Genomic DNA, 27,693 nt, shown 5'->3' on the forward strand with positions numbered 1-27,693 from the left:
CCCCGCCCACTGCCCGAAGACAGCTGGGATAAGCTCCAGCATGCCCGCGACCCTTGTGAGGAATACTTGGTTCAGACAGAGGTGCGCTTCAATCCAGGTCCAGAAAGTAAAATTCCTGCCACAGTTTGGCTTTAGCCTCAGGTGCTAGTTAGCTAGCTCCCATGGTGCTCGTTTACCTGCTAGGGAACTAGCTGCCTAGCTCGCTAGCAACCATAATGCTTGTTTACCTCGTCAGTTGGCTTGTATTTAGTTCCCTGGTTTTGTTCAGTCTTTGTTGGCTCATTGTCGCTGTCACCACTTGTGTTTTGTTGTTACTTTGATTTTTAGTCTTTTCAGATCTTTGTTGGTTTTGTTTATTTAGAGTTTTACTCAGTAACCGTTAGTGTTTTCCTAAATAAATCATGTTCAGTTTAACATGCATCCCTGCCGTGGTTCTCCTCCCTGCATTTGGGTCCTCCACTCTGCAATCGTGACAGCTAGGGAGCGGACTAGCTAGCTAGCAGGAAAACGATAGATCAATAGAGTTTGACTTTAGCCCCTGATGTAGCAAGATAAATGAGCACCAATGGAGCTAGCTTGCTAGCACCTGGGGCTAAAGCCAAACGGTGGCAGGCTTTCTACTTTCTGGACCTGGATTGAAGCGCTTGGATCGCCCCCAGGTGGTCTCAGAGTTGTCTGATGACCGATTAATTGCCAACTATTTGTTAAATAAATAACAGAAAAAAGGCATGAAATCAATTGTCAGCTTCAAAATTGGCGATGGGACAATGCAAATCACAGCAAAGGTCAAGTGCCACAAGAGAAGGAAGTTGTGATTGTGATGACCACATACAGGACCAGGACCAGGACCAGGACCAGGACCAGGACCAGGAGGGACGAAGGGGCGGCCAGGACGCGCTGAAGCACTGCGAGCATCTGGCGCACAGCCTGAGCGATCTGGCGGCGGCGGCTCGGGAACGTTTAGAGCGCCCGCCGCGGCTGAACTCCAGGACCGACCTCTGCCGGCAACTCCAGGCTCACACGGTCAGTTGGCTGCGCGCTTGGCTCGTCTTCTGGCTTCCTAGACAGGCACATTAGTTTCATGATGTTGACCTTTAAGTACGTTAGTATTTACTTTGTATTATGTGTTATTAGACTATCTATCTATCTATCTATCTATCTATCTATCTATCTATCTATCTATCTATCTATCTATCTATCTATCTATCTATCTCTCATCCATCCATCCATCATCCATCCAACGTTTTTCTGAAAGTTTCAGTCAATGTTTAGCTGCAAAATGTTCCAGTCGCTATCTTGTGATAAGGTGACAGTTCCTGTGTTGCGAATGCAGCTTCTGCTGTCTTCACAGGCGACCCCATCCCACATGGTCCAAACAGAGGTCATACTGCTGAATAAATGCAATACTTTAAGAGTAAATATGGGATAACTTATGTACATGTATTCTAACAGCAACGCAAAATGGCCCTCCCATAGCTTCACTTCTCCCGACAGCGAGTAAGCCACATTGCTGGTCTGCTGGTATCTCAGCCCCCGTTGTGAAGGTTTTGCTGATTGCATTGCCACGGCAACCGACAGCCAGCCCAATGCGATTGGCAATTCACATTCATCCAAGAACGCCAAAGCTGTGAATTCTCTCTCCAGAAGTTCTTCCACTTCCTGCACCAACATCTGCACATCCTGCACTTCCTGAGCCAGAGAGTTCCCCAGAGCGCCCTCCACAGTCGGCTGGACGTCCTGCAGGAGCAGGCGCTCTCTCTGCAGGAGCAGGCACTGCGCCGAGGCGTCCGCATGGAACAAGTCTTGCAGGTTTGCCTCACGACGCACGCGGTCCGAACCCGGCTTCGTGATCTGCCGTTACTTGCACCGCTCGCTGTCTTGCCAGAGGTGGAGCGAGTGGGAGGAAGATGCCGGCCGCTGCCGGGCGCTGCTGACCAGCGTGGAGACTTCGCCGCCCACGCAGGTGATTTCCACAGCACGTCCTTTCCTCTCGCAATCGGCGACTCGACGCTAACGTTTGCTTGCAAGACAGGCGGAAGCCATTTCATTCGACGGGCTTTCACTTCCGGGCTTGGGCCGGATGGAAGGAGACTCTTCTTATTGTCAACTGTCCTAGTTTTGTGTCTTATGTGGGCTGTCCACTTTTGGCACGTAACTCATTGACTGGCAGCCATTTTGACTGAAGCAACTCCCTTCGCTCCCGGCCGCTTCACTGGATTTGGACTGATTTTGCAAGGCCCACAGAATATAGTGTTCTATTGCTATAAAAACAAGGAACCTACCAAAAGAAAGATTACAGTCTCTTCTTTCATCGGGTATATTTCTATCCGTTTCCGTTTTGCAGCAATTAGCATCAGAGTATAGCTAAATGTCACCATCATTCACAAATCTGTTGAAAACACTGCGGAAAAGAGATTGTTGCAACATGGCCCTGGTTGAGCTCGTTTTTTGTAATAATTACCATTGCTTTAAGCCACCTCTTCGGGTCAGCTTGCTTTAAGCTGCAGCAAAGCTTTCTGGATGCTCTAGCCCTAAAAAAAAATATATATAAAATGTATAAATACGTTTTGGGGAGTGAATGACAAAGTATTTAAAAAATATTAAAGTAAGTAAATTAAAGTACAAAGTAAAGTATAAATTAATGAAGTATAAAATATAATAATAATAATATTATTTATTTATTTATTTGTTTAATTATTATTATTATTATTATTATTAAAATATTTTGTTTTTATTTTTTTAGCTTGTTTTATTTTCTTTCTTTATTATAATAATATTAATAAAGTATAAAGTAAAGTAGTAAATTATTAAAATATAAAAAAATGACAAAGTATTAACTCTTTGACTGCCAGACGTTTTCAGAAAAGGGATGCCGTGGGTGCCAGCCGATTTAAGCATTTTTGACTGATCTTTCAAGGTCCATAGAAAATGATGTGTTTGGACTATGGAAACACACATACTACTAAATGAAAGATTAGACTCTCATCTTTCATCAGAACAAAAAGTTTGTTTCTACCTTATTCCGTTTTTCAGTAATCAACAATAGAAAATGGTTAGTTTCACCTCTGTTTTGAAAAAAAAAACGTCTTTTAACGTCTTTGGCACTCCTCCATAGGATTTTACTAAACGTTATTTAACGGTTTTGGCAGTCAAAGAGTTAAAAAAGGTATTTTTACGTTTTTGGGTTTGAATGAGTTAAAGACAAAATAAAGGAAAAGTGGACGATGCTAGCATGCTAACCTGTTTTGATGCATTGCGCTCTGACTTGACAACCGCCCGCCCGCCGTTGCAGGACGCGTCTGGCCTTCTGGACGCAAACGCGGCACAGCTGGGCGGGATGCTGGAGGCGGGACTTTGGCTGCAGGGGGCCGGCTGCATCCAAGTGGGCGTGGCCTGCAGGGACCTGGAGGGTCGCTGGACAAACGTGAAGAAAAAGTACCAGCGACGAAACTCAGATGTGGACAGCAGGAGAAAACTTGCCGACAGGTGACAAGCAAGCTGACATCCCTTTTCCATTGCTCACATATTCCAAAATGTTTGCCTTTCCTCTCAAATGGACGGAAGCAAGCAAAGTCCAGAAGGTTCCAGTTGCAGATGGGGGCGGGGCCAGAAATGTTTCAGTAGGGTGTCCACATGGACGTGCCCATCCGCATGCTTCTCATCTTCCGACCCATCTCTCCTGTTTCGAAATGCAAAGCAAGATCACAGGAGGAAATGACGAGCGCTGGCACACTTGCAGGAGACTCCGCCCACAAATGTCATGCAGGAGACCCCGCCCACCGACTGGCGCCAACAGAAGGAAAAGCAAACGAGGATTGCCACAATTGTCAAGTGTTGCCATTTTGTGTCCATCAACAGTTTTGCATGCGACTCTGCTGCGCTCACGCAGTGGATGGGCGGGGCTAGACAGCTGATTGGCAGCTGGAATCTTCTGCTGGTCGCGGACACCGCCCACGCTATGGACGTCGAGCGCAGGCGGGAAGAATTCCGCCGCTTTGTGGTGAGTCCCGAGACCAAACAAGGTCAGTCGCTGCATATGTCCTGTTTTTTTTTTTTTTTTGGGGGGGGCTTTGCTTTTGAAGAAAAAAAAAAAGTCTCACGCTCACACATATTTTACCCAACAGGCCCCAAGTTTAACTCATTTGCTCCCAAAAACATATAAATACATTCTATTTTAAATATTGCCATGCTACCAAAAACGTATTTATACGTTTTTATGTGTTTTTTTCCCCCCATTCTGCTAAAGCATACAGAAGGCTTTGATGCAGGCTCTGACCTGAAGACGTCGCTTAAAGCAATGGTAGCTATTACAAAAACGGCCAGCAGGCGGCAGCAGAGTATAAGAGATCAACCATGTTGCAGCAATCTCTTTTTGCCAGTGTTTTCACCAGCTTAGTGAATAATGATTAAACTTAGCTATATTTTAATGCTGCAAAACGGAAACAGACAAAAATATACTTTTTTCCTGATAAAAGAAGAGACTCTAATCTTTCTTTTGGTAGCGTCCATGTTTTTATAGCAACAGAACACAATATTCTGGGGGCCTTGCAAAATCAGTCCAAATGCAGTAAAACAGCCGGGGGCGAAGGGGGTTGCTTCAATGAAAATAGACTGCGACTGAATACGTTAAATGGAGAGTTTTGACTTTTGAGTTGACTGTTCAAATGTCGCCATGACAAATTGAAATCTCCTTGATGAATAAATCAGGCCTAAGAGCTGAGATGTGAATAAGCGGAAGAAAATGAACTATGTCCGGATGACTGCAGGAGCAGACTTAGTGAGGATGACGTTTGATGAAGCAATTTGTTGATGCACAGGCGCTAATCAAGGATCTGGAGGAGCAAAGTGGATTGAATGCCGCCGCCGTCAGTGCCGCCTGCCGGCTGCTCCAGCTGATGGGCTCCGACCGAGACTGTGGAGCAGACCTTGAGGACGCGCTGCGCTCGGACGGGGAACCCGATAGCGTGAGTGAACGTGTGGGACGCTTGGAGCGCGACTGGTCGTCTCTGCTGGCCGACCTTCGGGCGGTCCAACGCGCTCTGCACCAGGTGAGTGTCCGGCGCAAAAAGTCCTTTTTCCGTCACACACCTCAACGGTGTTGTCCGGCTAACTCCCGGCCAGTGGTGGATGGAGACGTTGAGCCAGCGGGGGGCGCTGCAGGAGCTGCGCGTCTGGCTGGCCGACTTGGAGTCCAGACTGGAGGAGCGACAAAGTCGTGTGGACCAAAAGTCCTGCACCGGCACCGATCTCCGACTGCTCCTCAAGTACTACAAGGTTTGTCCGAGTCTATTGTGTGTCACAGTGTGTGTACGGCGCTCTTGGCTAGCAACCAGAACCTCAGTAGTGTAACCTGCCTGGAATAGTCCCCAGCTTCCCCGCGACGGCAATGGGACCCAGAGGTGAGAAATCCAGGTCCAGAAATTAGAAACCCTGCCACAGTTTGGCTTTAGCAGCTCTATTGGTGCTTGTTTACCTGCTAGGGGGCTAGCAAGCTAGCTAGCTAGCATCAGGGGCTAAAGCCAAACTGTGGCATTTAGCCCCAGGTGCTAGCTGCCTTGCTCTATTGGTACTCGTTTACCTGCTAGAGAGCTAGCAAGCTAGCTAGTATCAGGGGCTAAAGCCAAACTGCGGCAGGGTTTTTACTTTCTGGACCTGGATTTCCAACCTCTAATGGGAGCCAAATCTAGCCACGGAAGTGACTGGCCATGCGACTGCTCTTCTGTCAGGAGTGTCGGGCGGAGATGTCGGCGCACGAGGCCACCCTGGAGCACGCCAGCCGACCTTGGCAGACGCACGCTACAGAGGACCTCAACCGGCTGGCAGAGGATCAGGGAAGCCTCAAGCGGCTCTGGCTCACGAGGCAAACCACTCTTGACTTTCAGGTAGATGAGACCAGTTTTGCTTTCAAGATGATAAACGTGACTTTGGAACAGGTCGCGTCTATCTTTAGTGATTGGAAGCTTTCCAACAAGCTAACCCTTCTCAGTTGCGGCAAATTGTGACACCGCAACAGGACTAATTAACACCTCGGACCCTGGAGCCATTTCCTGGAAGTGCTCCAGGAACCATGAAAATGTTCAAAATTCACCCAGGGGGCAATGGAGCAGCCCCCAGGTACGAAGAAGTCCGGTACGGCCCCCTGGAGGTATCCACGGGTCCTCCGGGAGGACCTCCAGGAATAGTGAAAATGGTAACTCATTCGCCGCCAGCCCAGTCTTGCCAATCTTTTGATGTCTACCGCCGTCAATGCCAGCAAATGAGTGAACTCGTTGGCTGCCATGGACGGCTGCAGAACGAAGGAGTTGTAAATTGTGCATAAGAAGTCTGAACAATAGCGGGACTGCGATGGAGGCGAGTTTACTACGATACGAGTACTCTAAGGAGCCATTTTGTAAGGTGGCGTCGACTTTGCTAACTCTTGAAGAGGTTTTGTGTCAAACAAAAGACATTGTAGACCTTTATTTACTATTTCTACAGTTTTACAGCTTTGGCGTCATTCACCTGAACCAGAAACCAAAAATTGCCGTAAAGAAAGTCATGTTGACGTTTTGGCGTCAGATTGGTGAGTTGGAGGAGGACTTGAGGGTCAGGACGGAGCAAGAAGTCCACCTTGAGCGCATCAACACCTGGATGGCGGACCAGAAGCGGAAACTGAACTCGGCCCGGACCCCTCGTAACCTGACCGACCTTCAGCACGACCCCCAGGTCACTCATCTGCATCTTTTCTTTGCGCCTTCCAAAACTTTGTTCCAATGTTTTGACGTCCATCAGGATCTGGAGGAGCAAATCCAGATGAGGCAAGTTGCCCTGCAGGAGCTAGCAGACCGGCATGGCCAGCGAGGAGGAGGCGGAGCCTTTGCGTGTCTCATTGACCAATCCAGAGCGGTGTGCGTGGAGCTAGCTCAGCTGGTGAGAGATGCTAGGCTATTGCTGTCTTGCGAATTTGCTCATCTCAGCGTTAGCGACGTGATGAGGATTCTTTGAGTTTTTTCCAGCTGTTGAGCCACCATTTAAAAAAATATATAAATCACAAATATTCCCACAATTATCCACATGCTAAATTTGCACAACATTGTTTGTTGCAACATATTAGTGCTGTCACTAAAAATAAAAATAAATAAAATACGGAGGTCAAACGTGAGTTGAATTTAGTGAATATAAATACTCTGTAAGGATATAATACTATGTTTCATATCTTCTGCTGCACACATTATGCACGTATTACAAAAACACCAACAAAGTTAGTCTATGCTAAACAATTAATAATTGCGATTAGCGTTAGCATGCCGGTTGGAGTCCGTCAGCAATAAGTGTCCGTGCGGAAACACAAAATATTGGTTTTGACAACTTCCGGGTGCTGCAAATATGTTTTTAAAAATGATTCAAATTGCTTCGACACATGCATTTTTGCGTGATAAAAGTGCCGCGAGTAGTGCGCTAATTAGCGTTAGCGAGTCAGACTGGAGTCGATCATGACACATCTATAAGCAGAAATCCTTGTCAATCGAATCATTTTGAATCAAAAATCGATTCTGAATCCAATGGCAGACCCAAAAATCGGAATGGAATTGAATCGTGAGACAGCCCAAGATTTCCACCCCTAATTTGTACGGTTTTGCTGGACTTCCCAAACGAGCGTGTGTTTGCGCAAGACGAGCCGTGAGGCTAACGCTCCGCTGTGACGGCGACGGCGAGCAGAAGCAGGCGGTGGGGCGTGACCTGGCGGTGACCAGGCAGCTGCGGCTCAGCCTGGACCAGCAAATGGAGCAGATGACGTGGAGACGGGCACGGACGTGTCAGATGTGGGATCTTGTTCGAGGTCCCGCCCTCTCGCTGCGGGCCCACAAAGACCTCCGGCAGCAGCTGCAGGTAAACGCGGCTCCGCCCGCCCGCCCGCCCGCCCGCCGCCGCCGCCGCCTCAGACCTGACAGCCGCTCCTTTCCCAAAAGAGTCTTTGCGAGGACACCAAGTCTTGCGAGTCCGATTGGGAGGGAGTCCGCCAGACCTTGGTCGCTCTCCAGCAGCGGCTTCACCCGGATGCAACCGACGTGCTGGCTCGGCGCGTCCATGCGCAAGATGACAGGTGACACGCACACGCACGGGTTACAATAGTTGGCAAATTGCCATTGTAGTTGCTTTCTTTAAAAACTAGACTGAGTGCAATTTCTGCAGAAATTGCATGGAAATGCTGAATGCTTATGAAGTCAATTGAAAGATAAATGATGTGAAAATACAAAGTATTAATTGTAGGAACGGAAGTTGTCCGTAACTCGAGGACTTCATGTATTTATTTATCTTGTTAAAAATATATTTTTTAAAATACTACATCAATATTACATGTCGTAAAAAATGCCAAGTTGCCAACTTCCAAAGTGCGTTTGCACTGTCTGTTTTTTTTCAGTTAGCTAGCGTCGCATTTCTGGCTGACTTTATGACAAAAGCAACGCGGCAAACAGTCGGGACGGACGGCGGCATTTCAAAACAATCCAAAATGATCGGCTGCCGCCGGACGAGCTCACTTCCAAGGGAGCAAAAATGTCTTTCTTTTTTTTTTCCTTTCCTGTCCGAGCAGTTGGCGGCGCACGTGCTCACGTTTGGACCAGGCCCTCCAGAGGAGCCTCGTCCTCCAGACGTCGTGGGAGGGTCACGCCTTCCACGCAGCCCTCCTGTGGGAGCGCGTGACGGAGCTGAAGGAGGAGGCTGCGTCTGTCGTCGGCGGAGACGCACACCTGGACGGCGTCAACGAGGACTTGCGCAAACTTCAAGTCCGGACAAACAACGGAGGCAAAATGTTCTTTTGGAGGCAAGCGGCGCAAAACCTTCACGCGGTTTTCTTCTTGTCCAGACTCTGCAGGAGAGAGCGGACGCTTTGCAGTGCGACCTGCAGGGGGCGCTGGAGGCCTCCAAGGACCTGATCGGCCGCCTGGATTCCTCGGTGGGCGCTCTGGTCCAATCGGAGAGCAGGCTGCTGTCTCGTGCCGTCCTGCGGCTCGGACGCACGCTGGCTGCCAAACGGCGACGGCTGCAGGTGGCCTCGTCCGTCCGTCGCTGGAAAAATGAACGTGTGAACGAATGAGTGCATGAATGTGCGCTGCAGGCCAGGCCGCCCAATTTGGTGGGGGAGGGGGATGGGGGGGGGGGCTTTTCACCAAAAAAGCTGTGACACCAAACACGGAAGAATGTTTGGCGGCCATTTTTCTAGACAAATCATTTGCTGTCAACGATTTAGTGCTCCGTTTGGCATCTTTTAATGACGAGCGCAACCCGACTGCGGTCCCGTCCCAAATCCATAAACCAAGAAACGCATCATATGGGGCAACGCTGCTCTGAATTTGGGCTGCAGTCTAAACACAGCCCACTAGATGGTGCCATTTCTGGCGGGATTGCGCGTGAAGGCAGAAATGCCGACGAATGATTTGTGATGAGCGGATCCCGACCCAAAATAATCCAAAAAAAAAATGCTTTCAATGGGAATGAGCCGAGCACGTTGAAGTTTGACGGAGAGCATTTGTGTGGAAATTCAAGTTGAAATAGTTTTCATTCCCGACTTACAAAACAAACACAGTTGAAGGAACGGACACGAATGTGCCGGCATTGTTTTGACTATTTTTGACTCTGGAAGTGCTTTTGCAAATCTTAACCAGTTGAGGCTTAAGAATTAACGGCACACGTGTGTGTGTGTGTGTGTGCGCGTGTGTGTGTGTGTGTGTGTGTGTGTGCGTGTGCGTGTGTGTGTGCGTGTGTATCAGAGGTGCCAAATCTAGGTCCAGAAAGCAGGGGTGAGGACTCGGGTCATGTGACTTGGACTCGAGTCAGACTCGAGTCATGAATTTCACGACAAAATGTTAAAAGACATGCAACTGGACTTTACCAACAATGACTTGTGACGACACTCTTGCTTCTTCCACCAAAACAAAAAGTGGAAAATGTATGTTAACGTGTAAGTTGCCCTCGGTGTGTGTGCGCGAGTGTGAGCTGGGCTGACACGCCGCCTAATCAAAGGCCAACTTCAAAATAAAGCTGTTCATAAATCCTAACGGCCATGTTAGACATTTGATATATATAATGGTAAGTAAGCTAATGTCAGTTGTTTATCAGCTAATTATTGTTGCTAGCTGCATAGTTAACGAGACTCACTGTCAACTCACTGGTTGCAAACGAGGCAATCTGTCGCACCGCTCTGGGACTTGACTCGGGACTTGAGGGCAAAGACTTGAGATTTACTTGTGACTTGCAAAACAATGACTTACTTGCACCTCTGCCAGAAAGTAAAAATCCTGCCACAGTTTAGCTTTAGCCTCAGGTGCTAGTTAGCTAGCTGCCATGGTTTACCTGCTGAAGGAGGGAGCTAGCTAGCTAGCACCCATGGTGCTTGTTTACCTGCTAGGGAGCGAACTAGCTAGCTAGCTAGCACCCATTGTGCTAATTTACCTGCTAGCTAGCACTAGAGGCTAAAGCCAAACTGTGGCAGGGTTTTGACGTTCTGGACCTGCATTTGCCACCTCTTGTGTATGCGCACGCATGTCGCTCAGTGTGCCAGCAGGCGGAGCCACAAAAGAGCGCGCGCCAATGTGCTCGTACCTAATCAAGTTTGTTGGCATTCAGGAGGAGCTTGCGATGCTGCAGGAAGTGGGCAACCTCCTGGAAGCTTTGGAGTCCGCCCTGGAACGCTGGACGCAGCGTCTGGACGCCGATCAGCAGGTCAGGCCAGGCCTTCACTGCAACCTCTCTCAGTTTGTGATATTTTCCAGCCCCTGTCGGGTTAAAGGTCAACTTTACTCGGCTGTGTCATTGAGGCACTTTGGTGGCAGTTGACTCGCATTTCACATGAGTTTCCATTCTGAACACGGCCACATCCCACTCACAAGAGGGTGTGCACAATTACGCAACCATGTGACTTGCATTGATTTCTCTTCCCCACTCAAAAATGTCATCCGAGTTGTCCAAGTTGATGTTAATGATGAAACGTTTTTTGTGATTTTGTGATGTGTGGTCAGCACGCCGACCTGCTGGACGCCGCCAGCGCCGCCGCCGCCGACCTGGATGTCCTCAACGAGCTGAGTCGCGGCGTCACGCTGAACGACGACGATGCGCGACGCCTGCGGCGCCTCAACCGAGGATGGGCCGACGCCTCCGCCCGAACGCAGGAAGCTTGCAGGTGGGTTGGCGCAACAGAGCCCCCCCAGTGGCTGGCAAGAGCATAGACTCACTGGGCCTCGTTCCCTAAGTGTGCGGACTGCGGATGCGGCAGAATTTGAATTTGTGCGTGTTGCGCAAACTAATGTGGAAGCTCCTCAGACCGCACAGCAAACATCAAGCATTCCAGACCATTTATACAATCAAGAGTCTGCCGCCATCGACGGGGGCTCGTCAAGCTGGGCGAGCGCCCCCACACCTTTACAAAAATCAAGTCCTTGACTAGAATGAACCTTAAACGCTGGCATTCCGCCCGGTAAACGGAAACGTCCACGCTGGTGATCACGTGGCAAGCGAGTGACTTTGCCACGTTTGTTGTCGTTTTCGGGTTTCCCGCGCGGCGGGCACCAGCGAGCTGCAGGCGGAGGCGTTGCGCCGTCAGAGCTTCCAGCAAAAGTGCGAGAGCTGGATGTCCTTCCTGCAGAGGATGGAGGAGCATCTGGCCGTGGACCCGGCCGGATCTGACCTCGGGCTCCGGCAGCAGCTCCGCGCCCACAAGGTAAGCGCGCCCGTCTCCGTCACGCGCTTGCAAGGATGGCCGAGCGGCCGACTGACCCGGTGCCGGTGTCGTCAGCGTTTCCGGGTGGAGGAGTCCTCGGGGCACCAGATCCTTCAGTCCCTCGTCGCCGACGTGATCCGCCTGCTGCACGGAGGAGACGCGGACCACAGGTGATCAACATGCAACAATTGAGAAATTCCACCGCAAAGCGGGTCCAAATGACATGATCGGCATTCTGCCTATATCCTCAAAAGTAACGTTCCAACTTGAGGAAGAATTTTGGACTTGAATTTGCCACGCCTCTTCTCTCACACGGGAATGCAAGACGGATAAATTGCTGAAGACCAAAGGGAGAGGTGGTGCTGACAGTTGCTGGCCTCCGCCGTCTTCCCCTCAGGAGAGACTTGATCCTGAAGTTGACGCAGTTGCGCGAGCAGTGGTGCGGCGCGGCGCGGCGGGCCGAGCAGCGGCGCTGCTTGGTGGAGGACCTGCTCCGGCTTTGGCAGCGGTACCGCCGCGGCCTCGGGGACCTTCAGCGCTTCCTGGCCGACGTGCAGGACCTCCTGCCGGGATCCGGGCCCCTTCCCGGCGGCCTGGGGGCCGCGCGGCAATCTCTGCGGCAGTTGCAGGTGCACGCGCCGTTTGTCTACTTGCAAGCTTTCACGTGTATTTAAAAAATATATATATAAAAGAGGTTGGGCATAGTGATGATGCCCTTGCATGTGAGCAAGGAGAGCCTTCAAACCAGCTAACAAAAACTTTTTTTAAAAATAATAATAATATATACTGAAAGAGAGTCCAGAGGAGGCAAATCAAGGTCCAGAAAGTAAAAACCCTGCCACAGTTTGGCTTTAGCCCCTCATGCTAACTAGCTAGCTCCTTAGCAGGTAAATGAGCACCATGGGAGCTAGCTAGCTAGCACCTGGGGCTAAAGCCAAACTGTGGCAGGGTTTTGAGTTTCTGGATCTGGATTTGGCACCTCTGGTTAAGATGATCCGACATGAAAATGGCCGCCGGTACAAACGTTTTGTCCAACATCTTTGGAGTTTGATGCGCTTGCTTAGCGAGTTGCGCGCTCACTGGCGTCCCCAAAAAGGGCGGGCGCCGCTAGCTTGCTCACAAGCCAAGGTTGGACTCGCTGTTTATTGTCCGGCGGAAGCCCCGGTGATGATGTCACAAAGCCAGCGTGGCGTGGCCCGCCTTTGACGAGCTCCACGGCTTCTCCACACGTACCATCGCAGGACGCTCGGCTGCTTTTCCAGCGCCGGCAGGGCACCTTCGCCAGCACGCTGGAACTGGGCGGCCGGCTGTTCTCCGCGGCCCGGCGCCAAGAGCAGGACGTGCTCCGGGCCCAGCTGGGGGAGCTGCAGGACGAGTGGGACCGCCTCCACGGCCTTCTGGACCGCCGGCTGGACCTGGCCCAGGCCGTCGTGCAGGTACTCAGTCGCATCAAAGGCTTTTTTGACTTTGCATCCCTGAATTGGAAAATGCGACATTCTTTCAGGCAGCTGTTGAACGGAGACGCAAAAATGATCAACTGATGATGACTCGGGACCATCCGAAATCGTGAGCATTGTTTTCCAAAGTAAAAGCAGATGTTTGCAAATGTTTTATTTTGGAAAACAAAAGATCATCGCTGAGAATGCAGAAAAATCGAAATTGAATCGCACTGAACTCTTGTGAATCAAAATGGAATTGATTGAGGAAATGTGAATCGATACCCAGCCAAACTTGTGAGTGTGTCGAAGACAAAGCAATGTTGCGGAAATATTTGAGTTTGAAACAAGCCGGGTGGGGCTCCTTTTGAAAATTGTTGCCAAGATTTGCTTTTGAAAGGTTTGCTGCGACTCAGTGTCAGCGTATGGACGCTCGTGGACTTGCTTTCCCCTGACAGGAAATGGATTAGAACGCAAATGTGGCGTTGTCCTCGTCCCTTTTGTAAAGTTTTTGTCGAGTTGCTCACCAGCGCCAGTCGCTGCTTGCCGAGGTAGAAAAGTATGCAGGCCTTTAAAGAGAAGCCATTTTTCTTTCGTAGAATTGGGAGCGCTGCGAGGCCGAATTGGAGGACAAGATGCTGCAGCTGCAGGACATGAAGACCAGACTGGACCGGCCCATGGCCGAGTGCCAGCCAACCAGCCTTGAGGTAACGAGAACGCACGCACGCGCGTGCACACGCATCGCTGGCAAAGAATATTGTCTACACATATAGAGCTAGCTAGATCCCTAGCAGGCAAACGTGCACCATGGCAGCTAGCTAGGGAGCTAGCTAGCTAGCACCTGAAAGTCAAAACCCTGCCACAGTTTGGCTTTTGCCCCTGATGCTAGCTAGCTAGCTAGGCAGCACCTGGGGCTAAAGCCAAACTGTGGCAGGGTTTTGACTTTGTGGACTTGGATTTGCCACCTCTGGTGTGCAACATGGCAACTCCTTGTGACATCAGATGGTCTTGGTCCACAAAGAAGTCCTATTCACACCAGAGACCCAGCGTTTTACTTTGGGTTCCACAACAGAAATGCTAATCCTGATTTTGTTGATTGAGACTAGTCTGTTGTACTCCTCACACCACTCCTGACCCGTCAAAGGCTTGATCCTCCCGCCGCCCTCCGCCACCCCCGCCGCCCGTAATCCCTTTTAGGGCGGGCCGTCCCAGAGCAGCAGAGAGGCACAAAGCGCTGCCAGATTGGCAGCAGACCTCAGCAGCGCTCGCTTGCACAGCGCCAGCCACACGAATGTCCTAAGGGCGCACTTTGGCATGCAGGAGGAGGAGGAGTGGCCTGAGGACGGTCTGGACGACTGGGCCGACAGCCTGAGCCAGTTGAGCGCCATGAAGACGGACCTGAGCCAGTATACCATGGCCGACGACGTCCTGCTTGTCCACGAGCACGTGCAACACCTTCGCTGCCACTGGGAGGAGCTGTGCCTCAAGGTCAGAATGCCGCAAACACGAAACTTTTTTTTTTTTCTTCATCAGACGGGGAACAATCTGGATTTTGCCTCAACAATCTTTTGCTGGCTCTGCGTCCGCTAGTTGAAGAGCGAGACGCTTGTGGGACTGCGCGTTCTTGTTCTTGTCTCTCACTTCTGATCGGCCTCCCAACATCCCTCCCTAGATTTCTGTCGTCCTTTATGAGCAAAGTTAGGTTATCTTCTGTATCTGATCAAATTAGACATTTGCAAGCAATCGTTTTTTACTTTGGAAAACAATAGCCAAATTGGTCACATAGCACAACATCAACCCACATTTTCTTTTTAATCACTGTACGGAAAAACACCAATGACTGTTTAACAGTATTCACGTGGGGAAATGTAAAATGAATCCGATTAGTCGATGAATCGGTTGAATAGCCAATAGATGAATCGATTGTAAAAAAATATTTGAAAAGTAACAGCACTAGCTTGAGGTCCCCCAAAGGGGAGTCATTTTAGGAGTAGCTCCCTAGCTAGCTCCTATGGTGCTTGTTTACCTGCTAGGGAACTATCTATCTAGCTAGCTAGCTAGCACTAGGGGCTGAAGCCAAACTGGCAGGGTTTTGACTTTCTGGACCTGGATTTGCCACCGGCACCAGCAGCGGATCCTTTGTGAATTGTGCTTTGTTGTCGGGATGGGACGTAGCCCAGAAGGCTCATTGTGGACTTGCAAACGCTGGCGGAAAGCCTTTGAAGGCGCCTTCAACTTGATACGCCATCACTTGAACATGTCATGTTTTAGAGGCTGGCGAACGAAGCGACTCCCCTTTTGTGAACGCTCAAAGGAATGACGATGACAGTTGCTGGCTTTCCTGCTGAGGAAGAATTAGTTGAGCCTTTAAGACTTTAATGACTTTAGCGCTTCTCGGCATCTGTCGGTCCACTTTAAAGTTCTGCAAGTGGGGGGGCACAGATGGTGGTAGCAGAGGGTGGGGGGGTTGTCTGTCTCCCTGTGTGCCCTGTGATTGGCTGTTGTTGACCCCGCCTTTCTCCCACCCCAAGTCGACGCTTGATCCCATTGGCAAAAGCGCCGCCAGCGAGCGCTGTGGCGCTTCCAGCCTAGCGTCCAAAGACGGGTTAACATGCTAGCTAGCTTCATGAAGCGCTTGTTGTGCGTCAGCCATTTTGTGTGTACGTTCAGGTATCCCTGCGCAAGCAGGAAATCGGCGACCGGCTCGACGCGTGGGTGATGTTCAAGGAGAAAAACGCTGAGCTGTGTGATTGGCTGGCGCACATGGAGAACAAGATGGCCGACGCGTCCCATCTCAACATGGAGGAGATGGTGGAGAAGCTGAAGAAGGTGAAGGCGCTAGCCGCCATGTCGCTCTCAAGCACTAACCCTGAAAAACAAAATGAAGACACATCCCAACATGTCGTCATTTGCTGACAAGTTGCCCTCAAATCAATTAAAAAATGGACCAATCAAATCCCCACTGATATTGAAATATCAGACAAATCACATGATGGGAGATTGATTGCATTTTCGTGATCATGCAAAACTTGACAAATCATGGAATGCATAACGTGTTCATTTTAAGTCCAAGTTGATTTATTTGTTGTTAAACTAACAAAGTAAGCTCCGCCCACTTGATTAGAACTGCTCTGCCGTAGAAAAAGTCCAATGTCAGTCCCAGTGAAAATGAACAAGGGAAAGTTGATCTTTAACCCTAAATTGTGCCAATCCTGTAAGTCAGACACAATCATAATAAAGAATCCGAATAACATTTGTCCAGCATTGCCACAAAAATGGCTAAAGGCTTAGCGCGCTGGATGCTAACGCTTTGCGTGCGGTGGGCCCACCAGGACTGCATGGAGGAGATGAACTCGTTCAGCGAGAACAAACGTCACCTGAAGCAGCTGGCAGAGCAGATGATGGACGCCGACCAGAAAAGCAACGAGAGCGTCCATGACGCCGTGGACCGCGTGGACCAGCGATGGCAGCACCTGTTCCAACACATCCAGGCCAGGTAGGCGCCGCTCGGCTGTCACGCACCGCTGCGCAAAACGGACAAGAAGAGAGGCATTGGGACGGAAACCGCCGGCACCGTCTGCTTTTAGTAACCTCAAGTGATGAATTTGTTTTTTTGAGGGTCGCTAAGCTGAAGGAGACGCTGGCGGCCGTGCAGCAGCTGGACAAGAACATGAACGAGCTGCGCGCGTGGCTGGCCGGCGCCGAGGCCCAACTGGCCCAGCCGCTCGTCTACCACGTTTGCCATGCCGACGACATCCGGCGCAAGCTCCAGTGGCAGCAGGTGGGTCGGAAGCGCTCATTCCGTTTGCTTGTTCCTTCATGGCCGCCGCCGTAATAACTCAAGTCAGCTGTTGTGGTGGCCAAACGCACACATTCTCACTAAAATGAGACGTTGCTTTTGAGTTGTGCTTCTCCAGCTTTATTCAGAAACAAAAAGTCCTAAAAAAAAAGATTGCAAATAATCTGACCATAGGGGAATGTGCTAGCAAGGTGTGCTAATGAGGCTAACGGCGTTGGCCCCGCAGGAGGCGCAGTGCGACATCGACCATCACGCGGCCACGGTGGCGTCGGTCCTGAGCTTGTGCGACGAGCTTGCGCGCGACGTGGACGCCTGCGGCAGCGAGTCGGAGCGCGACGCCGTCCTGCAGACCGCCCGCAGTCTGGACCGACGCTGGAAGAACATCGGCGCTGCCTCCCAGGACAGGAGGATGAGGTAGCAGGAAGTGTTTGTGCATTTAATAAAACCGAAAAAAAGAAAAGCGAGAAAGAAAAAAGGTTTGAAAATAAATATAACTACATTTTAAAAAAATCATCTTCTGTAGAAATGTCCAAAATACAACCTAGATTATTTTGTGAAAATAATGTCCAACTTCAGTAACATTTCAACACTCATCAACTGAGCACTCCAAAACTGCTCCCTGCCTCAGTCATTAAAACCGGCGCAGCCAGTAGACTGCTGTGTGTGTGTGTGTGTGTGTGTGTGTGTGTGTGTGTGTGTGTGTGTGTGTGTGTGTGTGTGTGAGTCAGAATGTGTGCAAGTGGCAGGCCTCGTGCCATTGACTTTTCTAACCTCTTATTGCTACCTGTCCCAACTTTTTTGAGATTTGTTGGCACCATGAAATTTACAATCAACATAATTTCTCCTTCAAATAATACATTTTCTCAGTCATCTGTGCTCTATTCTGAACAAAATGTTGAAATTTGGCACTTCCAAATAATTGCATTCAGTTTTTATTCACAATATAGTATCCCAACTTTTTGGGAATTGGGTTAGTAGCGTTTTGCAAAAAAAATCAATCAATCAACAGATGAGTTGAATGGCAGCCCCAGTTGAGCCGACGTTCGGAGTCTGAGTGACAATGCGCATTTGTGCCGGTTCAGGATCGAGGAGACGGGGCGTCTGTGGCGCACGTTCCTGGACGATTTTGCCGCATTCGAGGACTGGCTGACGGCGGCCGAGCTGACGGCGGCCAATCCCAACTCTGCTGACGTCCTCTACACCAGCGCCAAGGAGGAGCTCAAGAAGTTTGAGGTGAACCTTCCGACACAGCAGGTATCAGCCGCGTTTCAAGGAATTGGCTACTTGTGAAGGCTGCCAATACCAGCCAGCGATACTGAGGCCAACAAATCTGACACGGAGTAAGTCGTCCTCATCCGAAGGACGGTCCGTGTTGGTTTGCTTGCTTGTCATTTACGTGAATGCTCGTGGTGCTGATATCGGTTTGACGTCAAAGCAAAAGCGGTGTCAGGTTCAGTCAACCTAGAACATTTCATAAACAACAGACAAGGAAGGAAGACGAGATTATTTTTGCTCACGAGAACGGACAGAGATGTGCACAGTTACAATCTCCTACCGCTCGGAAAAACATTCTGCCCGGCCCTCTCTTTTTATTTCTTTTACGGCGGTCCCTGGTTACACAGTCGTTGATGCTCTAAAGGGCGTCGACGGGGCACACGGCAGCAACGTCAAATATGAGTCATTGTGCAGACAATACAGATGTGTCTGTCTCTGGCGCTGAAGGTTTCAACAGTCAAAGTTCAACAGTTCATCCGCAAAGTCTTTCAGCCTCTATCTTGTGATAAGCGCACTGCTGCGTTTTGCAGGAGCATGCGTCGCGCTCTTCCTCACAGGCCTCAAAGGGGGGCAAGTGCAAAAGCCAGCACATGACGCGGCCTTCCGTCATTTTCAGGTCTTCCAGCGCCAGGTGCACGAGCGTCTGACTCAGCTGGAGCTGCTCAACAAGCAGTACCGCCGGCTGGCCCGGGAGAACCGAACGGACGGCGCCAGCCAGCTCCGCCTGCGGGCCAACCAGGGCAACCGGCGATGGGACGACCTCCAGAGGCGGGTGGTCGCCGTGCTGCGACGACTCAAGGTGAGCGTTAACGTGTTTGCTGCCTGAGGTAGCCGCGACCCTCGCCGGCTGCCGTCCGCTACTCACGTGTGCCGAGTTCTCGGCCGTCCGCATGTCACGCTCATCCGACGACAGTCCACATTTTCTCAACTGAACCCTTGAGAGCAGAGGTGGCAAATCCAGGTCCAGAAAGTAAAAATCCTGCCACACTTTGGTTTTAACATGAAAGAAGAAGAAAAAGAAAAGGCCAATTTGGACATTGTTGTCTTCAAGTCGAGTCCCTTTTTACCGACTTTGGACCCAGAGAGACCGCCCTCCATTGTCGTATCGTTGGTCCGCCGCAGGCGTCGTAAGTAGGGAGACTCCACACCTGAAAGTTAGGTCGAAGGCTTTTGGAATCGGGTCTTCACCAATGGAGAAGAATCCACTTAGCTCAATTCTGTCATTGCGGGCTACGGTGGCCTGGCTGGATGATGGAGAATGGACAAACGCAGCTCTTGTTGACGCCACCATTGAATGTTGTTGTTGTTGTTGTTGTTGTCGTCCAGTACTTCACTTCGCAGAGAGAAGATTTCGAGGGTACTCGCGAAAGCATCCTCATGTGGCTGACGGAGATGGACCTGCAGCTCACCAACGTGGAGCACTTCTCCGAGAGTGACTTCGAAGATAAGATGAGGCGGCTGAAGGTACTGAGGGGCCAGCGGCCCCCGCTTGACCAATGGCGACACCCCTCTAAGTTTTCTTCTGGTTTGTGTCGTAGGCCTTCCAGCACCAGATCACGCTCAACACCAACAAGATCGATGCCCTCATTGTCTTTGGGGAGAAGCTGATCCAGAAAAGCGCTCCTCCGGACGGGGCACTCATCGAGGACGAACTGGAAGAACTGCACTCGTATTGCCAGGAAGTCTTTGGCCGCGTGGCACGTTTCCACCAACGTCTCGTCTACCGCCGTCCGGTCAGTAGCCAAAGTGGCCTCGTGGGCAACATGGAGAACGTGCACCTGTTCTCCAGTTCTAACGTTGGTCTTGCTGTAGATTGAAGTGCTGGAGGAGGAGCTGTCCGGACCGGAGAACCCCCCCAGAGCAGCCGGTGCGGCGTCTTCGTGGACTGACCCGCTGAAGGACGGCAGCGAACGGCAGATCTCGTGCCATCTCCTTGTGCCGCCTCTGGAACATTTTGGAAGAGAAAAGCCCGTCAGTGTGGACTCCATCCCGCTCGAGTGGGACCACACGGTGGACGTGGGAGGATCCTCGTCGTGTGAGGACAACGAAGATTTCGCCGCCTTCAGTGCCCTCTCAGGTAAGAGCCGAGCGGTGGGGAGGAGTTTACTATACAAAAATACTTTTGTTAATTGACTTCGATTTTGCTGCAGTCCGTTTTTGCTGCACCAAAACCTCATCTTTCAGTTGACTCTTTTGGGTTCTCATCCTGCCTGCCAGCCTTCAAACAGGGCCGCATTTCCTGCATATAAGCAACGTGGCCCACACACACCGTCAGTCAAGCGGAGCGCTTACGTAAAAATACGCTAAATGGAATGAATGCTAATGACTCGAGTGTAGCCCGATGTAGCGGAGTAGCGTTTCTTTTTCACACATCTACTGAAGTAAAAGTCAAAAGTATTGTGGGCTCAAACTACTCTTAAAAGTACTTTTTTTCCCCAAAAAGTTACTCAAGTAAATGCAAGGGAGTAAATCTACAGTAACTGATTGCTAGCCACCTGCGGTTCCACAGTGACGTCAGCTGGCGACACACCAAGCTGGCATGGACCGCCCTCACCGCCGAGGACGGCGTGGAGCCCAACAGTCGCCACCACTTCCTTCCACCGGCGCGGCTATGTAAGCAAACGAGTGCACGTGAGAGGGCGGCTTGTGGTGTTGTCGGTTTGACGCCGGCGTGTACGCTCACGTGAGCAGGTCAAGCTGATGTCCGAGTGCAGCGGGAGCATCGATGACGTCAAGCGAGTCAAGTCCATCCTCAAGGACCAGCGCAAAGCGGGAGAACGCAAAGCGGAAGGCCCGCCGCTTCTGCCGGGTCTGAGCGGCGGCACCGCACACAAGCCTGTGGCGACGGGTACGAGCAAATCTCCCCATCGTCGTCATCATTGTGGCCCGACGCCCGCAACCAGAGTGGAAAAGAAACGACACATATGCTAGTTAGCACTCGTGTTCATTTCGTCAAAGAAAACGAAACAAAAATCCTTTCGCCAACACACATTTATCACCCGACTAAAACCCTCATTAATAAACAATAAGTGGGACAGAATCACTCTGCATTTTCGTCAACTCATGAAGACGAGACGAAAATGTACGTAATAAAAAACTGGACTAAAATCTATGGACATTTTAGTTTGAGCAAAAACAAGACGAAAATTATATAATCTTGTCTCTGCTAATCTGTCACGTCTGTGACACTGTCATGTGACACAGTGACACGCCCCCTTTCAAATCTGCAGCTAGCAACATGCACAGACACATGGGACAGACGGGAGGCGGATTCACGCTAAAAGGTTAAAAATAAAAAAATAAGTCAATTATAGTTATAACGTTCCAACAATAATGTTCGTCCGACCGCTAACTAATGCTGGCTAATTTACTAGCTCGTAGCATGCAGCCATAGTAGCCACTTTTTGATATACTGGAATTGTGTGACAAGTTGTTTTTCATCAAATGGATAGTTTTAATTTCAACATCATCTGATGACAAAAAAAAAACAGGGGTAAAATGATTGTCCTGACTAAAACTTGACTAAAATGTTGACAGCTTTTGTTGACTAAAACTAGATGAATAAAATGATGTTTTTTCTTGGACTAAAATAAAGACTAAAATGTTTGATTTATAGTTGACTAAAAATGGACAAAAAAAAATTGGGATAATGAGGTTGATTTAAAAAAAAAAAAAAAAAACTAACGAGGGTGATTGAAACTGGACTAAAAAAGACAAAATTTAAAAATGGCAGATAAAATGAACATTAGTTGGCACCAAGGCAAACATGAATAGCCCACAGGGTCTGTTGTAAAAAAGAGCTATGCTAATAGCTAGCTAGCTAGCTAATAGTAACGAGACTTTGTGACTTACTAAGAAGGTTAAGTTGAACGTTAGCATGGGTCGGTACTCAATATTTATTAATTTGTTTAAGAATAAAGCCGATTATTTTCAGTGGAATAAAAATGCTGTTTAAACATTTCAAACAAGTTGTTGCGGACTTATCATCCCGTCTCAATGAAATTCGGGCTGATGCCTCATTTTTCTGGTCCACGGACTCAAAATGGCTGACTATAGTGATGCAATGGAGTCTCTCTGGTCGCATGCAGGTGTGATCGAGCACTGGGAGGTGGCGCAGGCCCAGGAGGTCCACCGAGATGTCCACCGGGATGTCCACCAGGAGGCGCAGGTGCCTCGGGGCAACCCGCAGCAATGGCACAAACTCAACGCTGAGCTGCGTGACATCACTTCCTGGCTGGACAGGAAGCTGGTTGAGCTGGAGGCGCTGCAGAAGATCCCGCCCTCCACCGGCCTCAAAGACTTTGAAGACAACGTCGGGATGCTCAAGGTGCACTCGCTTTGTCTTCTGTCTCGTGCTTCGTTTTTATATCGGTGGTACAGCCCAAAAAAGCTGCATCGGAACCCGGCCAACTATTTGAGAGGAACTTGGGTTATTGTTGCATTTTGCTTTGACCTTTGACATGCACGTGTGCACTTGAGGAGCCCCAACGGTCCTTCTGTTGTTCTTCTGCCGAGCGTAGGAGATGCAAACGGCCTTCTGTGTCCGCAAACGCGGCCTGATCTCGCTCAACCTGGCCAGCGCTCGCTTTCTGTTGTCCGACGGCGAGCGGCCCACGGACCTGAAGGCGGGGCTGGCCTCGGCCAATCACAGTTGGATGCGAGCCTGCGGCGCGCTGGAGCGCTGGGAGGCGGGGCTTCACGCCGCGCTCCTGCAGTGTCAGGTGCGGAAAGACGGTCGACGCCGGTACCGGATGTGATCGGGCTGCCTGATGGTATCGGGGTCGCCGAATGAACACGTCACGCTACATAATTGGCTGGAAATGATCCCATGGACGTCAAACATTGGAAAGAAAATATTAAAGATATCCTTTAAATAACAAAATGTATGGACTGAAATTGTCAAAACGTAAATAAACCTATAAGAATTTAAAAGCAAGATATATTATATAAATATAAATACTCAAATAGATTGAGTAAATGATAAATACACAAATGAATTGCCTGAAATGTGACAAATATTGTCAGTTTCGATTGCTGTGTCGTCCCTATTTTCATTGACTGTTTTTGTGATGTGATTTGAGAACGGCTCAAAAAAAGAGAAACCAAACCGATCTGAATCCCGCATTTCCTTAGCGCTTTTGCAGCCGTTAGCATTAGAATATAGCTAAGTTTCATTCACAATCCGGTTCAAAACATTGGGGAAAACAGCTTGCTGCAACATGGCCCTGGCTCATCTCTTATACTCTGCTGCCACCTGCTGGCCGTTTTTGTAATAACTACCATCGCTTCAACCGTTCTCTGAGAAGCTGCATCAAAGCCTTCTGTATGATCTAGCATAAAAAACGTTTTAAAAAAATGCATAAATATGTCTTTGGGACGTTTAAAATAGAATGTCTTGATACGCTTTTGGGAGCAAATGAGCAAATTCATATTTTCTCTGCAATATTTTGACAGCAACCGGATATGTTTTTCATATAACTTCCATGAACAATTGTAAACGGGTCATTTCCAGCCTCTCCTGTCACGTGACGTCATCGGTCGGCGACCCCGACACAATCTGGCAGCCCGATCACATCTGGTACCGACATCGGCCGCGTTCCTTCCGTAAGGCGAGGATGCGAGTTGACAATTCGTTGCTTTTCAGGACTTTGACGAGTCGCTGCATTCGTTGCTTTCGTGGCTGTCGCGAGTGGAACAAAAAGTCAGCGCGGTGAGCTCGCGCCAGGCGCCGCCCACGTCCGCCGACCTGCTGGAGCAGCGTGACGCACTGGAGGTAAGCGAGCGCCGCGGGCCGGCCTCATCTGCTCCTGCGCGTCTCCCCAACGGTCGTCCCCCCCCCCTCAGGTTTTGCGGGAGGAGCTGCGGGGACGTCAGGCGGCCGCCTCGTCGCTGCACGCCGTGGGCGCGCAGCTGCTCCTAGACGCGGGCCGCGACCACCAGGACTGTGTCGAGGCCAGGGACAAAGTTCACGCCGTTGGCAACAAGATGAAGCTCCTGCTCAGGCACGTCCACGAAAGCCTCGCCAGCCTCGACCGGGATCTCGCCGCCCTCCGACAGCAGCAGGTGGGCCGCGGCGCTCAACGGCACGCCAGCCTCTGCCGGACTCTGACATTTTGCGTGTGTGTGTCTTCTCAGGACAAAGGGGAGGAGCCAGCAGAGGCGGACGTGCCAAGAAGGTACTTTCTTTTTCGAACGCCAGAAAACTGATGGGAAGCTTGTGTGTTTGCAATGACGACTTGAGGGGGGGGAAAGAAGGAAGGAAGACGCAACACGACATCCGAAGAAGGGAGTGACGAGTTCGCAGCAGGACAGAAATACAAAGGAAGGAAGGAAAGGAAAGAGAAGAGCAAAAAGAGAAAGGCTGGATCCCAGTCTGGCACCGCAGTCGCGTTTGGAGGCGCGTCGGCATGGAGACGCTCAGAAAAGTTGGGTGGGCGGGCCAAGACCACGGAGGGAATTGAAAAGAAAATGTGGAAAACAAACCTTGGCCAGTGAAGGGAGGCCAGAGTTGCACTTCCTTGCGCCCTCCTATGAGCTCCTGCAGAATTTTGGACCGACTGGAGGGAAGACCGGCTGACCGACCAAAATGAAAGCGCAATGCGGCCCAGTTGTGAGCACGGCACGGGTGACCGTTTCTAAGGGTTGATGTGGAAGCAGAGATGAAAAAAACAGCAGCACCAATTTCAAATCCACTATCCATGTTGGAAACCGATAGGGCGCAAGGGGGTTCGAGTCCCTAACGTGTGTTTTCTTAATGGAAACCGCTGTTTGTTTGTTTGCTTGCAGTCGCCAGGAGGGCGGCGACGACGGCGGCGGCGGCCACTCCGTCCGACGGCCCCTCCTGCACCGCGTGTTGCGTGCGGCGTTTCCGCTGCACGTGGTCTTCCTGCTGCTGCTGACCTTGGCCTGCTTGGTGGCGCCGCCTTCCGGCCAGCCGTCCTCCTACAGCTGCTCGCTGGCCAACAACTTTGCACGCTCCTTCTACCCCATGCTGCGCTACACCAACGGACCCCCGCACACGTGAAGCCCCCCTCCCACCCCGTGTGTCTTATTGAGTCTCCAAGCAATAAGACGCCCTCCATTGGATTGTCATGACAGGGAACCAAAATACAGCAAACAGACCCCCCCCCCCCTTTGGAAGCACCTCAGAACGGACAAAAAGTGAACCCCGCCCCGTTGCTCCTTTAGAACAGTGGTTCCCAACCACCGGGCCGCGGACCTGTACCGGGCCGTGGGCACCTTTGGACCGGGCCGCGTCGGGCCGCACAGTTAAAAGAATAAAAAAAAAACTTACTGTACTTCCAGTTAATTGATTAGCCAAGGCTTAAAAATATTTTATTTTGAAAAGTGACCAGATTCTCTCTGTTTACGACGGGCTCTTGACACATGTCAAGATGCTAATTATCTCAGTTTTGTTACCCTTGTTATGGTAGTGGACTTGCGTTTGTTGTCGTAGCCTTTTATTAATCAGCCGACGAACAGCCAAGCACCCCCCGTCCCCCAACCCACTGGGTTGCCGGTCCGCCAAAGTTGTGGACATGTATGAACCGGTCCGTGGTCAAAAAAAGGTTGGGGACCATTGCTTTAGAACATTTGGAGCCACAAAATACATACAAGTCGGTCAAATCAATTTGATTGGTGATGCTCAACCGTGCTTTTTTTCAGACCCATACTAGTATGAGGACTCAAATCTTCAGTCATCGCCGATACTGCCCAAAAAATCAAAATAAAATCAATGACCGCTCATTGTAAAGAATGACCCTTGATGTCCTAATGGAGCATTTTTCCTTCAAATTGCTTGAAACAAATGACAAATTGTAACTTCTCCATCCTGATCATAAAAGTCACGGATACTGAGAAATTCAAATAAGGTTTGAGTCGATACGACACCTGGCGTTGGTACTTTCCCTTCCCTACAGTTGATTGCGACAAGCTTGTCATGCTCCCTGTGCTGAAAACAAGTGATTGTGCAATTGTGTGTGTAGGTTTAAGATTGGTGTGTAAAACATGAATGTAAACAATCGGCATTGTAGCCACAGAAACAAGAACAACAAAAGTTTGCAGTGTTTTGATTTGCTGATTCAATCTCGTACGGCAACTTTGTCAATCAACACTTCAATAAAAAAACTTTGTGTACGTACCTTTTACTTGTGGGGTCCACCCAACCTTGTGGGGCCCCACAAGTTTACACCTATTTTTGAGGGTCAAGGCTTGGTCTTACAGTTTAGGTTCGAATTGGGTAAGGAATGGGAGTAGACAGGGTTAGGGGAAGGGGCTAGGAAATGCAGTAAGTCAATGAGATGTCCCCACGATGATACAAAGGCGTTCGTGTGTGTGTGGTTAGGGTTAACCCTAACCCATGAAATTTGTTTGGAGTTCAATTAAAAACTGCCTTAAATTAGCTTTTCTGATAGCTGCAGTAACGCTGGCAGGTGGATGAGGTTGACGATGGCTGGACTAACAAGTGGAATGTTGTGAGCGTCCAAGTGACAAACGTCGCGGCAGGAAAGTGTTGTTTTCACCATTTCCTTGAAAATGCCCTCAAATTCAAGCTGAATGTTCACATCTTTGGAAATACGTCATCGTGCTGTTGAGAGGACTTTGCTCCCCAACGTCCCAGATTTAGGAAGCCGTGTTGCTTTTTCTTTGGAACCAACATTTGGTCTCCTGACAGTGAAGCATAAAGCAAGAACGCTACGCTAATGCTAATGCGTGCTGACAAAGTTGTACATGGGAAGGCAGCACAGATCTGTCGTCTCAGGAACCTGATGTGTGCGACACGGCGGTGTCTTGGTAAGTCGAATTGTCAGCAGGAGAGACAGACGATAAAGACAAAAAGGTAAGCAAACTTTGAATTTTTCACACAGGGTTAGGGGTTGGGGTTAGGGTTAGAAGGTTTAGGGTTAGGGTTGGGGTTGGGGTTGGGTTAGGGGTTAGGGTTAGGGTTAGGAAAAAGGGACTGAACCCTTCCCCTCGCAGGATAGGGGGAATATCCCCCCCCCTCCTGGAGCGGAAGGAAGGTGCTCTGTCCTTCCATCCACGGCCTCTCTCAGGGCCATAGTCCCTATCATGTGGTCCAGGTCGACGGCGTCCATAACGGACTACTGTCCACCCACCGTCCATTGTTTGTATTTGTGTATGTGTTGTTCGTGAATGTATGTTATGTGTCTAGGGTTTACTATGTATAATAAATCACTAATCAAACTTATTTACTATGATAGGAGTCGCCTTTGTTATTTAAGTAATAAGCCCCCCCAAAAACATAAAACACAAAATCCTAAGAAAAGAGAAAAAAAGTAAAAAATTGGAAAAATTTGAAAATATAAACAAAAATATCAATTAGTAATCAAAAAATCAATAGTAGTGTGCCAAAACGACGGGTTAGGGTTAGGGTTAGGGTTAGGTTATGGTATAAGGGTTAACTCCCGGGTATTTCCCGCCTCATCAAATTGACTGGACGGTTGTCGAAATACCAGGGGCAAGGCACG

General features: G+C 49.8%; 1 protein-coding gene across 1 annotated transcript; it reads left to right on the top strand.

Annotated features, from left to right (window-relative positions):
* Nucleotides 1-178: 178 nt before the first annotated feature.
* Nucleotides 179-26,345, top strand: LOC144052012 (nesprin-2-like). Its single transcript, XM_077565736.1, has 39 exons — nt 179-1,023; nt 1,645-1,809; nt 1,886-1,963; nt 3,293-3,486; nt 3,859-4,000; nt 4,818-5,048; nt 5,122-5,274; nt 5,727-5,882; nt 6,559-6,705; nt 6,772-6,909; nt 7,699-7,869; nt 7,950-8,083; nt 8,573-8,765; nt 8,846-9,028; nt 10,606-10,701; nt 10,998-11,158; nt 11,548-11,695; nt 11,771-11,865; nt 12,093-12,324; nt 12,937-13,131; nt 13,731-13,838; nt 14,452-14,619; nt 15,802-15,960; nt 16,464-16,627; nt 16,750-16,912; nt 17,157-17,344; nt 18,013-18,163; nt 18,822-19,004; nt 19,532-19,669; nt 19,744-19,938; nt 20,018-20,282; nt 20,715-20,818; nt 20,897-21,053; nt 22,294-22,532; nt 22,726-22,926; nt 23,850-23,978; nt 24,050-24,268; nt 24,341-24,381; nt 24,992-26,345. Exons 1-39 carry the CDS (start codon nt 760-762, stop codon nt 25,227-25,229), a joined length of 6,486 nt encoding a protein of 2,161 aa, XP_077421862.1. The 5' UTR covers nt 179-759; the 3' UTR covers nt 25,230-26,345.
* The last annotated feature ends 1,348 nt before the right edge of the window (nt 26,346-27,693 follow it).

Source organism: Vanacampus margaritifer, chromosome 1 (genome assembly GCF_051991255.1).
Source record: "Vanacampus margaritifer isolate UIUO_Vmar chromosome 1, RoL_Vmar_1.0, whole genome shotgun sequence".
Classification (NCBI taxonomy): domain Eukaryota; kingdom Metazoa; phylum Chordata; class Actinopteri; order Syngnathiformes; family Syngnathidae; genus Vanacampus; species Vanacampus margaritifer.

Excerpts from the sequence above, each read along its gene's own strand:
- LOC144052012 (XM_077565736.1), top strand. The coding sequence starts at position 760 with ATGGGACAATGCAAATCACAGCAAAGGTCAAGTGCCACAAGAGAAGGA. Across the intron at positions 11,159-11,547 it reads CGAACGCAGGAAGCTTGCAG|CGAGCTGCAGGCGGAGGCGT; the intron begins GTGGGTTGGCGC and ends GGCGGGCACCAG. Across the intron at positions 19,670-19,743 it reads ATAAGATGAGGCGGCTGAAG|GCCTTCCAGCACCAGATCAC; the intron begins GTACTGAGGGGC and ends TTTGTGTCGTAG.